This window comes from Ixodes scapularis, unplaced genomic scaffold (genome assembly GCF_016920785.2).
Source record: "Ixodes scapularis isolate PalLabHiFi unplaced genomic scaffold, ASM1692078v2 ptg000783l_1__unscaffolded, whole genome shotgun sequence".
NCBI lineage: Eukaryota > Metazoa > Arthropoda > Arachnida > Ixodida > Ixodidae > Ixodes > Ixodes scapularis.
Genome location: NW_024610035.1, coordinates 33,532 through 46,088, shown reverse-complemented (window position 1 = coordinate 46,088; position 12,557 = coordinate 33,532). Strand labels below are relative to the sequence as shown.

Sequence of the window (12,557 nt, the reverse complement as noted above, 5' to 3'; positions counted from 1 at the left end):
CGTCTACATTGTATCCAAGCCGCTCCGAAAAGGTCAATATGAAATACCGCTATGAAACGTTGCTATTCCAGACTTCCTCTCGTTTTCATGCGTCAGCCGAGGAGCAGGTGGTGCCGAGGCTTGTCCAAGCACACTCTGTCTTTCTCTCCCTCTCTCTCATCGATCCGGTGAGGGAGGGGGCAGATTCCTGTCTCGATTCCTAGGCGGGCTTCAATGTGCGTTCCGTAGATTTCTCTTCGAAAATCTGCGGGCTTAGTCCTCAAAACACCTGCCTTGTTTACGTGCAAAGTAGATAAGTATCAATAAGAAGAAGAAGAAAAAAAATTAAACGTGTGACAAGCGCGGCCGAACGCCAGAGCCCTCAAACCCGACAGTTATTGCGGTAGAGCTGGCGGGGGTTAAGGCACGCGATATACAACAAACAGAGGGGTTTAACTGTACGCGAGAAAGAGCTCTGCGTTGGAAGTGGGAGGCAGCTTTGTGCCGTCGCTTTAAGGGGTATTCACACGAGGAAGAAATCCCGGGGATTTCTCCCCGGCACGCGCATCCCACGACGAAAACTTCACGCTTTGCGGTGTGAAAAAGCCTTGGAGGTGCTCTGTTAAAAACAAATTATTGCTTAAAAAAAAAAAAAAAAAAAAAATATATATATATATATATATATATATATATATATTTTTTTTTTTTTTAAGCAATAATTTGCTTAAAAACATCGCTGTAAATTGTAGTCCTTTTGGAAACTTTACACGTCACACGGGAAACTATGTGACGTCCTGACAAGCTACCTCCACGCGCGAGGACGTGTCTCCTGGTGTTCCGTCGGCATGCGTTTCGTTAGGGTCCCATTTGTTCGGGTTATTATGTTACACTTTCATTTGTTTTATTTTTTGATACTTGTGGGCGTGATAAATATTTGTTTAAATCCTGATTTCCTCCGCTTCGGCGGCCCCACTTATACCCTTGTTACACGGGTACATTTAACTGCAGTTACGCTAAGCCACAGTTGGTAAACAATACTTGCGGAATGACAGTAAGTGTTTATGAGGCACATCAAAGATCTTCAGCTGTTAGAATCATCTGTGGAGTTTTTCAGGATATCACAGAAGCGCACCTCCAGGTAGGGATACGCGCAACTGTCCCTGTCACCCAAGTGAGAAGACTAGGGGAATCAGATATCGTGAAGCTTTCCTTTGCCACAGAACCTGCTCCAAAGTACGTCAATCTAGGCCAGACCAGATTCAAAATCTTACTGTACACAAACAAACTTGGACAATGTCCGAAATGCGGTCGCTCTGGGCCATGTTGCAAGTGTATGCAACAAGGTGGAGCGGTGTAGTCGCTGTGGCGGCAACCACCAACGCAGTGTGGTAAGCGAAATAACCGCAGTGCATCAAATGCAACCCCCCCCCCCCCCCCCCCCCTCCACGAATCGACATCACGCCAATGCACCTTCTACGAGACAGAAAAGAAGATATCAGCCTACAGCAGCGAAAACAACGTCAACTACACAGCTGCCAGGTCTGTGGTGAAGCCATCTGGCCCCAGAAATCAAGATCCTGAGCATAGAAGTTCGCCGAAATAAAGAAACCAAGAGAGCACCGCAAGCGGTTGTGATACCCCCAGCGAGTGATGCAGACTTCCCACCTCTGCCAAGCCATTCAACTGACGGGACAAGTTCTGTTCAAAAGTCACCTGGTTCTTCACACGACCAACACCAAGAAAGCGTCAGCCAATCGAAGAAGCTTCAGTGGGCTCCAAAGCAAGTTCACAACGAGTGTAAGGCCCCACCGCTTTTAAGATCGAGTCAAACACCAAAATCACAGAACCTGGGAAATGCGCTACACACGATAGCAACGCTGCTTCGTAATCTTCTCGTTTCCCTTGATTCTACACTGGCCACACGCTACAATCACAATCATACACATCGCTCTTCCTCTGATCAGATCCTGGTGCAGGTAGAGAAGTTCCATAACAACTCATTCAGTTTTCAATGGAATACTCGAGGCCTCCGCAACCGTCTTTCAGACTTTCGTCAATTAACCTTCCAATATCAATTCCCTGTAATAGCAATATCAAAATCGCTTGTTCCTCGAACATTACGCTTGTCCGGTTATGAAGTATTCCACTCATGTCGTGGAAGAAGTCCCAGGGGGCTTTTACTGGCGATTCGTAAGGACCTCACGTATGTGGTACACGATGTAAATCTCCATCCTACCAATGAATACGTGGCAGAAACAATTAGCAAGGACACCACGGTTCTAAGCTGCATACATTTAACCAAGGGCCAGATTTTACAAAGAAGTTCTGGACCAGCCTCACTGGGTATTTTAACGCCAACCATCCTCTATGGGGAGGGGTAAAAAACACATTACAAGGAAAAAGTATTATAAACATTGCTCACCGACACGACCTAACCATATTGAATGACGGAAGTCCAACATTTGTTTAAGGTGCAACAATTAGCAGCTGCTTACAAATCACGCTAGCATCGTCTTCCATTTCGCTCCCACCTCGCTGGCTTGTAGACATCGAAACTCACGGGAGTGATCACTTTCCAACCTACAGATTGATACCCGGATTAATTAACGCTCGCCGTAAAAAAACAAATAAAACAACTCTTTACATATACTAACTGGAATATGTTTAACAAAAAATTGAAATAGCATGCCAGGAGATAACCACAATTAAATTGCAAAAATGCTGTATGAGGGGAGGGGGGAGAGGAGGTCCCAGCAAAATGGAAGATTTCGGGGGCGGGGGGCCCGGGTTATGTGACATTTACCGGGAAACACAGAATACATTTTTTAGCATATAGTATTCATGGTGAACCCCTGACCCGGGTCTGTGCAATGAAAAATCTGGGAGGTATGTTCGGTCCTAGTCTGCGATTTTCTAGTCACGTAAGTAGGCTCGTTAACTCGTCTCTGCGCACGATGGGTGTTGCCTCTCGTTTATCGAAGGACTTCAAGCATCCTTCTGCGTTTCCCACTTTGTGCCCCTCGTTATGTATGCCCCAGTTAGAATAGGCCTCAGTTGTGTGGAACGGATTTTCTAAAACTAACTCATTGAAAATCGAACGAGTTCAGAAAAAGTTTATTTCCATTTTTAAACATCGCTATTTTATGAAGGATGTTAATTGTTCAACTTATGACGCAACGTGAGAGCGTGTTGACTTGCTAAGCCTGCACCGGCGTCGGCAGAAGGCGGACCTATTGTTTTTGCTTAAAATGTTGCATGGTTCGATTAAGTCACCAAACCTCTTGTCTGAAGTCTGCCTTCCGCGTGTGTCTACTCGGAATCAATCATCAGTTTATATTGCCAAAAAAATTCAGTCTTTTAAGGCCAATTATTAGACTGACTGAACTTCATAACCAGTAGTCTGAGAAACTCGATATTTTTAAGTCGTGCTACAGGGAATTTGTTATTTCTATTGAAGACCTGTCCGGCGGGTGAATAATGATTGGGGTTCACTTTAAGATTGATTTCGAAGAGCATATACATTGTTGTACATTGCTGGGTCTGTGCTTGTGGTACTGCTTCGTATGTTATTCGCTTTGAGTGCCTCTCAAACTTGTTTTTACATTACTGGAATTTCTCGTCATTGTACACAAGACCTAGAAATTGCATTTTGTTGTCATTCAGCTCAGTGTATGTCGTGTATGATTATATGCAGTTACCTTATAGTGCATTGCTCTTCTGTCTTTGTTTGTTTTACGCATTCATTTCCATCCAGTGTGACAGTACCAAGACCGCAAGCTTGTTCCTGGGCACTATAATAAACATTGATTGATTAATATTATTAATAATATTAATTATTATTGCTGTTGTTATTATCATTATTATTATTATTATTTATTCGGTATAAATCTGGGCCTACACTACATACCTGGGGTAGCAGATATTGATCCGATTTTCTGTTCAGCTGGAAACATGAAAGTCTAAAACTAATTTCTCTTTAAGGATAAGTCTTAATAACGATTTAAAAAATCTATTAAAAAATCCACATAATTTTAAGAAACAAAATCTCACCTGGTACCACAAAACATCCTGAAATTAAGACGCAATAAAAAAAAAAAAAAAAAACGAAAAAAAAAAAAACTGACTGTGAGTTACTGTGCGTCGTCATTCACAATGCCGTATTTCACCGTCGCTTTCTCAAAGCGTGACAGCGGCAGAACGCAAAACTAAAAGATTTTACAGCCCACGTCGGTTGTAAATGCTCGCAATTTATGACCTCGGAGCTACGCACACGCATACCGCGACGGACGCACCGCGCTCCGGCTCGGAGTTGGTCGCGAACCGCGCCCGCAATTCTTATCTCGGACTGTTTTCGCTCGCTTCGTGGTGCCGAAAGAACGACTCAGAACAACGCAGCTCCGGAGCGATCTTAACTCCAGAGGGTAATTCTTGAATGGACGGTGCAGTTTCGGAATATTACGTGACACCGTTCCTGCACACGCACGCACACGATCCAATGTGCCACGCACTGCACATGCGCACAAACCATATGTTCACGTGAGCTGGAGCGTCTGCACACCCGTGCCATGTAATCAATAATGCCATCGCGGTTGCGTGGCTTCAGGGTCACGCCTTTACAGGTTTTCATATGTATGCATAGAATTACTTCGAGTATTTTTTTGTTCTAAGAAAATACACGTAAGTATAGATTGAATAGAAAAGAGAGACGAACTGAACAAAAAAGTGAAAGTCTGTTTTTTTATTCGCGTTTTGACTATGTTACACCTAAGTCTCACGCCAGCATGTGCGCAACAGTCTTGCCATGTTGTACGGCGTCACACAACAATATCGTACTGGCAGCGCGAGATGGAGTTGACGACATGGAAACAACTAATTCACGTACACCGAAAAAAAACAAAATCTAACGAACATGCTAAAAAAGTAATGACGAACAATTTTTTTTTTCTTCAACGTGGTGCTTATGATATTGCTATCACGATCTGTAAAGATTGTTTCCGCATTGCTGCAGGTTTTACTTTTTTATTCTTATTTTCGAATGTTTGATAAGAACCATATTGCTATTACTATACTGACAGCCTTCACCAGCAGTAAGAGGAATACGCAACCTGTAGATTGGCAACGGTATATGTGACTCAATGTCGAACGGAACCCGTTCCTTCCAGGAGAAACGAAGGAACGCCGCCGTTCTATTTCACATCGGTGGAACTGGAACGGAAACTCCTTACGTTGTCGAGGGAACGCGAGGAGGAAGAACGGCCATATATCTGAATTTTTATACCAACTTAGTAGACATTTAGGCATTTTAATATTGACTATTTCAAGCTCCGACTTCGAGAGATGTGAAAGTGTCAGAGAGATTGTAAAAAAACAAGGAATTGGAACAAATCTGATCATGACGACACGACAGTATAGTTCGATGTGGATATTCTAACTTGCTCGCTTTATTTTATCTACTAGCGCAATATTCGACTAAAATACGCAAAAGCATACCTTAATGCAAAAACACGTTCTATTCTTAGAGAAGTAACGGGAACGCGTTTCCTTTCGAACTCCTGGAACTTGTGACGGGAACTCGTTCCAAGACCGAGAAGGAACGAGAAACGAGCTTTCGTTCCTGTTTTGAAGGGACGTGCACCACACCGATTGTTGTGGCTGGACAGCTGTTCAGGTGGACGAGCCGGGGAGTTCACATTCCCGCAGAAAACGGGGACGGATAATCACGGTGTACAGTACAAGCATCCCGGCGATCGGTGAAGCTCAGAATACGATTAGGTCTGAGATATGCAATGGGCGCAGGGAAAACGAGCAAGTGAAACGTCTTCCCGCGCACATCGCATTGTTTTGGTTATTCAGAGCTCCGTCATTCGCTGCGACCTTTCTATGGTTCGCTGTGATTAGCTGATTGCAGAAAAAAATGAACTTACAGGTTTCTTTTTTCTTTATCGAAGTAATTTCTGTCAATGAGCTGTGTAGCGTCATCGAAAGTCTTTGCCATCGATGAATCTGTTTTAGTCTCCGGGGCTCTCCTATAGGCACATCATAAAATGACACCGCCTTATTACGTTCTAGTGTGGTGGTGTCTGGAACGCGACGGTGTCTTTACCGCGTTCAAAAAAGTAGAGCCTCTATATCCACCCGACGACGCCGTAGAAGCAGTCTTGTATGTGTTACTGAAAAAAGTTACGGATTACAATTACTTTATTGAAAGATGTAAATGATTACAGTAATCAATTACTGCATCACACAAGTAATTGGAAATTACCAGAAATGAATCGATTACTTTTCACGTTACTATTTTAACTTTTTGTTACGAAATCAAAAATGCATACGCATGTTCAAGGTATATTTAGTTCCTTTTTGTCTATTGCTAATAGAATGTGACACTTCCTTTGTTAATAGAGATAGACATAGGAATAGAGAGAGAGAGGGAGGGATAAATAAACAGCCACACGCTAGACTAGTAGACAGCCCGTTATAGTAAAAATAAATCGTAGATAAGATAACTCTTAGTTCTTAGCACCTCCAGCACCTCTATCCAAGCACGCGCTTGTTAATTCTGCGAGATGGAATTTGGGGGGGGGGGGGGGGGGGGGGGGGGGCGCAGGTGAGGGGGAAGGAGGGCATTTTCTCATGCCGAGGTGAGGTCAGTGCAGAACACGGTCGTCTAGGCCGCGGCAAACCGGAATCCTACCACCCCTTACACAGGAAACGAGGCACTCTCGAGAGCTCGGCACTCAAGACGCCTCTGAGCGCACTCTAATCCTTCTGGTATCTTGGTAAGTGTCTAACATTGGTGCAACATAGACGTGTGACTCATGGGCATACAAAGCGATCTTTTGCGTAAAACAACTAGACTAAATAATTTTAGCACTTTCGGAAACATATATTTGATTGCTTGTAATTGGTTAAAGAAAAAGAACAGTAATTGAATTACAGCGAACGTTGCCGCAGAAAAAAAGTAACTGAAGGGTTATAAAGTTACAATAAAATGTAATTGTTTACAAGTAATCAGTTACTTTTAACTCGTTACGTACAAGTCCGCGTAGAAGTGTCACGCTCGCGATCCTGGCGGGGTCCCAACAGTTGTGGTTACGTGGCAGACGCCTGTTCCGCTGCAGCTTGCTCTCCAGTGTGGCAGTCCACGTAAGCTCCGGCAGCCAGGAGTTGGGACGCCGTGACAGCAGCCGCATTCACGTTTGCCCGTCATTTTTGCCGAAACTGCTACGACCAACCACCAGGATCGCGGCATCCGACGGCATGACGCTCCGTCTTCTGTGACGTCATTTGTTGCCACTAAAGGACCCCTTTCGATGTACGGGCAGTATGGGACGCTAAGCACACAACAGTGGGAGACGCTCGCTCTAGGCACCGTAGTTTTAGTTTAGAGATACCTTCGAAGCATGGAGGTAGGAAGCTTCTGGAGGCTTTGTGACGCCACGTGAGAGGGGGTGATCAAAACAGCTGTGGTTTTGGTCATCGTTGAGGGCGTGTCCCCCAACAGTCCTGGCTTTGCCTCTGGTGGCGTCATGTCGCATCAAGAAGTTTCCTACCTCCATGCTTCGAGTAGGTGTCAGGATATGTACAGTCGAGCAAAATGCAGACCCTGGAAGTGCACCTCGACATAAACCGCGAGGTTGCAGTGTGTGCGTCAACATCAATACGACGCCTTCAGTCCAAGATATTTAGTAGGCCTACTTTCCCGCAGAGCACTGGGGTGGGGGGTTGCGATGACTTTGTGGTATGACTCTGGGCATGACGCTTCAAGCGATTCCGGTATTCTCACTGTTACAGCGCAGACTTTTTTTTTTTGTCAGGCCTAAACCAAGTTACCTCTGTAGATTGCAGCGATTGCTGCAGTCTACAGTGGCTAAATATTTTGTCAGATTTGCTAAAGAGAATTGAACTCGACTTGTCTTGGCTTAGGACGACCTGCAAGCCAGCCGTAAGGCAGCAAAGCCTTTTATACTCCACTCTCTGACGTCACGCCGCTGCAAAGGCGTTGCTGTGGGCACTGCGCATGCGCAGACGCTTCACCTCACATGCAGATCTGATTTCTGCTCACGAGCAGTGCCCACACATTGAGTGTGGGCCTACGCTGCCTGGTTTGTACGCAGCTTGTTGATGTATACAACCTGCAGGCTCGTCAAGCGAAAGGAGACATCAGACTTCCGCCAAATTGACCGAATTTCAGGATCAGCGTGGCCTCTCCGGAAAATCTGTCAGATGTCGGTCGTCTACTGGCAGACATGCGTAGACAGGACTTAACGCTCCTAGCGTTCTCGGTGGGAGTGTACTGATATGCTACCGTGTACACCAAGAGGGTTCCAAGTGTTACTTCCGCACACAGGCAACAAGATAACGGGTCGCTGTCTCAGGTCTGGGCGTTTCCGTGTTCACTCCGAACATGCGATTACACCTTATTTATCTGTGCTATCCGTGCCGTAATAATATGCTTCGCGGTCGAACGTTTATGGCCAAAAGCAACGTTATTCATCTTCAAATTTGTCGCATTAATACACCACTACACGAGGACATTTTGGTCAGTACAGCACGTCCACTGACTGGGCTGCTCCATTAAACTCGAGCCTTGCTTGACTCGCTTTTGGCACGGATGCAATTCTGTGGTCTAAATTGTTGACGCTTCTGAGAGTTTTCGCTCTCGGCTCTCGGGACTACGGCGTGCGTCTCACGGGGCTCAAATTGAAACCGGTAAGGCCACAGAAGCCCATGGAGGACTGTCTAGAGTCACACACAGCAACGCAGGGTGCGGCGAGTCTCGAGCATGTAGCTCCGCAGTCAATGAGGGAGCGGCATCAGTAGATAAGAACGCCGAAAAACCAATCACAAGGCAGGAAGTTTCAACGCAACAAGTCACACCCTCTTAACTTGTCAGTGACTAGACGTGCAGAGGCTCGCTACCATCAGGCAGCGCCTTTCAACAAACCCAAGGCATCGACAAAAACTAGTAACAAATTAGTCGTTAGTTGTTTAGACAGCGGGCGATTCGCCTGCCAGAGTATTATTGCAATGTTACCCACTGTTGATCAGAAATTTGCCGGTGCAGTACGACTGCTCAAGCCTTGGATGCATCACGCCATCACGCATTATATAGTGATACACAACCGCAGGCCGGTGCAATGCTCATCTAGATCGAAACGGGCAGGGGTGGGGATCGACCCCATGGGATTTCTGGGTAAAGGCATCGACCAGAAAACGCGACCGACGCTCACCCAGACGATGACGTTGACGACGAAGAGGAGGTACTTGAGACATGCCACGCCGCACGACGTCCCTTTGACTTCATATTTCGGGCTGGGACGCACACGCTGGGACGGGGCTGTGGACCCGGGGGCCGAGGGCGGGTTGTCACCGCCGCCGGTCGCTCCCTTCTCGGCTGCGGACATTTCCTCTGGACTACTCTTCTCCAGGCGTGCCTGTGTGTTTCGCCGCGGAGGGAGGCATCTGCTTATCGCGGCACCCGCTTATCGTAGGCGTCCGTTGGGGCTGGACTTTGGCCGCGAGTGCTATAGGTGCGCAAAAAAAACGTTCTAGGCCTGTCGTCTGCCCCATCAAACAAGCAGGCCTTTTGTGTACGAACCCCACGTACGGGATCGTCCTCTGGTCTCCGGCTTTGTTGTGCGGGCGACGCGGAAACACGTACTGTATTGACTCTGAACGCAGGTTGACTGTCGGTCGGAGAACAAACTCCGGACATGGGTTTGAAAGGCGTTTTTGCTTTTTTGTCACAACAGACACAGTGTCCTCAGCAGACATCATGTCTGCGGACACGCCTCGGACAGTTTCTGCAGACTGCCTTTTGTCTGATGCATTAGCCGAATGACCCCCGCTTTATGTTTGTCGTGAGAATGAAACGAAGCCCTTCGAAGCATTGGCGTACCAGCTCGCAATGTCGGTTCTGTGCTTGCATGCCCATTGGGCTTGCCCTGGTTCGCCGATTCTTTAAAGGGAGTTCGTTCTGAAGATTCTTTTTATACGTCCGGTAAAGCAGAAGCCTTAGTTTGGCGCCGTTGTGTGGTATTCTAAGTGTTCAAAATGGTATTTTGAGGAAACTTTTTTTTTTTCTTCTGTGCGCACGTTTTGAATTTATACTGTTGTCGGATCGAAAATGTACTTATATGCTTATGAAGATTTGAGACTATGTAATGTGATTACTTTTTATAACGATTCTTCCTGCGGTGGCCTAGAAGGGCTGAGAGTAAATATATGAATAATGAATATTTAAATTTGGTTGTCTACGTTTGTTTGATGGTTACGTACGATACTACGACGAGCTATTTTGAATATTATGAAACGAAGAGAGGTATTGACATCACAAGAATGCCCGGAAACAGCTCAAAATGGCAGTGGAGGCTTTGCTGAAGCTTTTACTGTTCGTTTTACGCATCTGTATACGATGATTATACAATATTATTCCATTTTGAGATATTTTGCTATTTCGTCTGCTGCACCAGGAAATATTCTTATTATTTGATGTCAGTTGTATTTGCGCGTTCAACCATTTCCTGCAGCCTAGTACAGCATGTAGTTGAGCGTGGCGTGTTTTATAACGTCCCCAAATTTTCTCGGATACGGCTGGTAGAAATTTGAAAGTACCGAACTCCTTAGTTTACAAAATGTCTCTTGCAATCAAAAACCAGGCAACATTTGTACCACCGGCCGAAAGCGTCACCTCAACGGTCCCCACTATCTCCATAAAGTCGGATAACTGTTCCGAGCTGCAGCTTGCTATATTTATCTTGAGCTGTAGATGTTTGGCTTTGCAATCTGCACTTTTCGATCCGCTATCGCGGTGCGCGCTGTGGGAACGGGTAGATTCACAAAACGGAAACGAAAGCGTGAGGCTGGGGTGTTGAGTTTTGAAGCGTCACTATGAAAAACGCACAAACAACGCAACGACACGGACAGAGCAAAACAAGACAGACAAGAAAGAGCGCTGTTGTTTGTCTGTCTTATTTTGCTCTGCTCGTGTCGTGCGCTGTTTCTACTTTTAATAGAGCCAACTAGCCCAATCGTCTACGTTATGACAAACAAAGCGGGCAATAGGGGACAGGCAGACTTGGACGTAGTTCAACTATACTCTTCTCAAACTACTGTGGTTTAACTACTTTTCCGAGTAACTTGGTATCTTTCAATTACAAATTTATTTGGGCAGTTAGTAGTTTAATTTAACTACGTCTTTCAAGTAACTTCTACTCAAATTACTAACTACTTTCTAAATCTAGTGCTAATTTTGTTCATCACAAAAGCAAAAGTTTGAGCGCAGAAATAAATAAGACGCCGGCAGGTTAAGTGGTATTCCCGAACAAGGGGCCCTCTCACATTCCGTCCCCAGGCACTTATACTCAACAGCCGTAGAAACTGCATCACAGGCGTCCTTGGGCTAAGCTGGCGACGAGCGGCCAAAGCATAACACCGGCGCGCACGAGCACAGGAAGAGATGCTTAAAGGGGCACTGACACCCCAAAGGTCGTATTTATTTTTATTGTCTAAAACGCTGCAAGTTGCAGTCATAGACACGCAAAAAAAAACCGCATCGCGAAAAAAAATTTTCCCGCGCGCGCGCGCGCCTTTTTATTTTTGGCGTTTGATTTTCCCGCCTCTCGCCTCCTCGCTTCTTTTGATCGGTGACGTCAAAAATCAGGAAATTTAGAAGCTTTGTAAGCGACATCTCTATAACATTTAATAACGGCAATCGTAAAACATGTTTTTTAACGCAATTGCGAACGCACTACGGCCCTTCTTTTTGAAATACCAAAAATCGGGAGTTCGTTGTGGTGCCGTCTCCTGGATTTCTATCCTCCAACGGAAAACAGGCGACACCGCTCAAAACCGGTCCGCCGTAACGCCGCCGCTCACTCCTTTCCTCCTCGCTTTGGGTCGCCATGGCAACAGCAGGGAGTGGTGAAAGAAAGTCGACTCTCAGGTCTCCGCGATTTTTGACGTCAAGGCACCGGCGCCGATCGCGCGGGAACTTCGAATTCGGCATTTGGAAATTGTTTTTTTACTTCACAAATACTGAATTCCCAAATTTCAAATTTTGAGGGTAATGTCCCGGCATCGTTTTCAATCGTTTCGGATAATAAAAAAAAAATATGATTTTGATGTGTCAGTGCCCCTTTAACAAGCCTTGGTCGGGTATAGACATAATACGGTAATGCACGCAGGCGCCGCGCCTCCAGATGCAACCGTGAAAGACGGGGACACTCCGTGGGTTGTTGTTGTTTTCATGGTGTCTGCCTTTAGTCAATTCTGACTCAAGCGGTTTGGGGGTTCCACGGGAGGCTCCACTGGAATGACCTCGCATCTGGGCTGCTGTTCTCATGGTCGCCTCGTCGTCAGCGCATACTGCCTCGCAAAGCCGGACTCCCCCGCGCACAAACGCAGACACGGATAATCCGTCTATGTGAACACGTTCCCCCTTCCAGCCGCGACTGTACGAGCGGCGATGCTTGTTGATGTAATCCTTCGCGTCCTTCCGACCTTCCACGCCAGGGAGGCCTCCTCTTTGTAGAAAACGATTCACACGCCAGGCGTGTCAGGCGCGTCAGGATGCCGTA

The 12,557-nt window shown here is 46.1% G+C and overlaps 1 protein-coding gene across 1 annotated transcript in view; it reads right to left on the bottom strand.

Annotated features, from left to right (window-relative positions):
• Positions 1-9,425, bottom strand: part of LOC8035469 (23 kDa integral membrane protein) — a 35,848-nt gene extending 26,423 nt beyond the window's left edge. The window contains exon 1 of the mRNA XM_040214038.2: positions 9,210-9,425. Within this exon, the coding sequence (XP_040069972.1) occupies positions 9,210-9,383 (174 nt within the window). The 5' untranslated portion in view covers positions 9,384-9,425. The remainder of the gene's footprint in view (positions 1-9,209) is intronic.
• Positions 9,426-12,557: the final 3,132 nt, after the last annotated feature.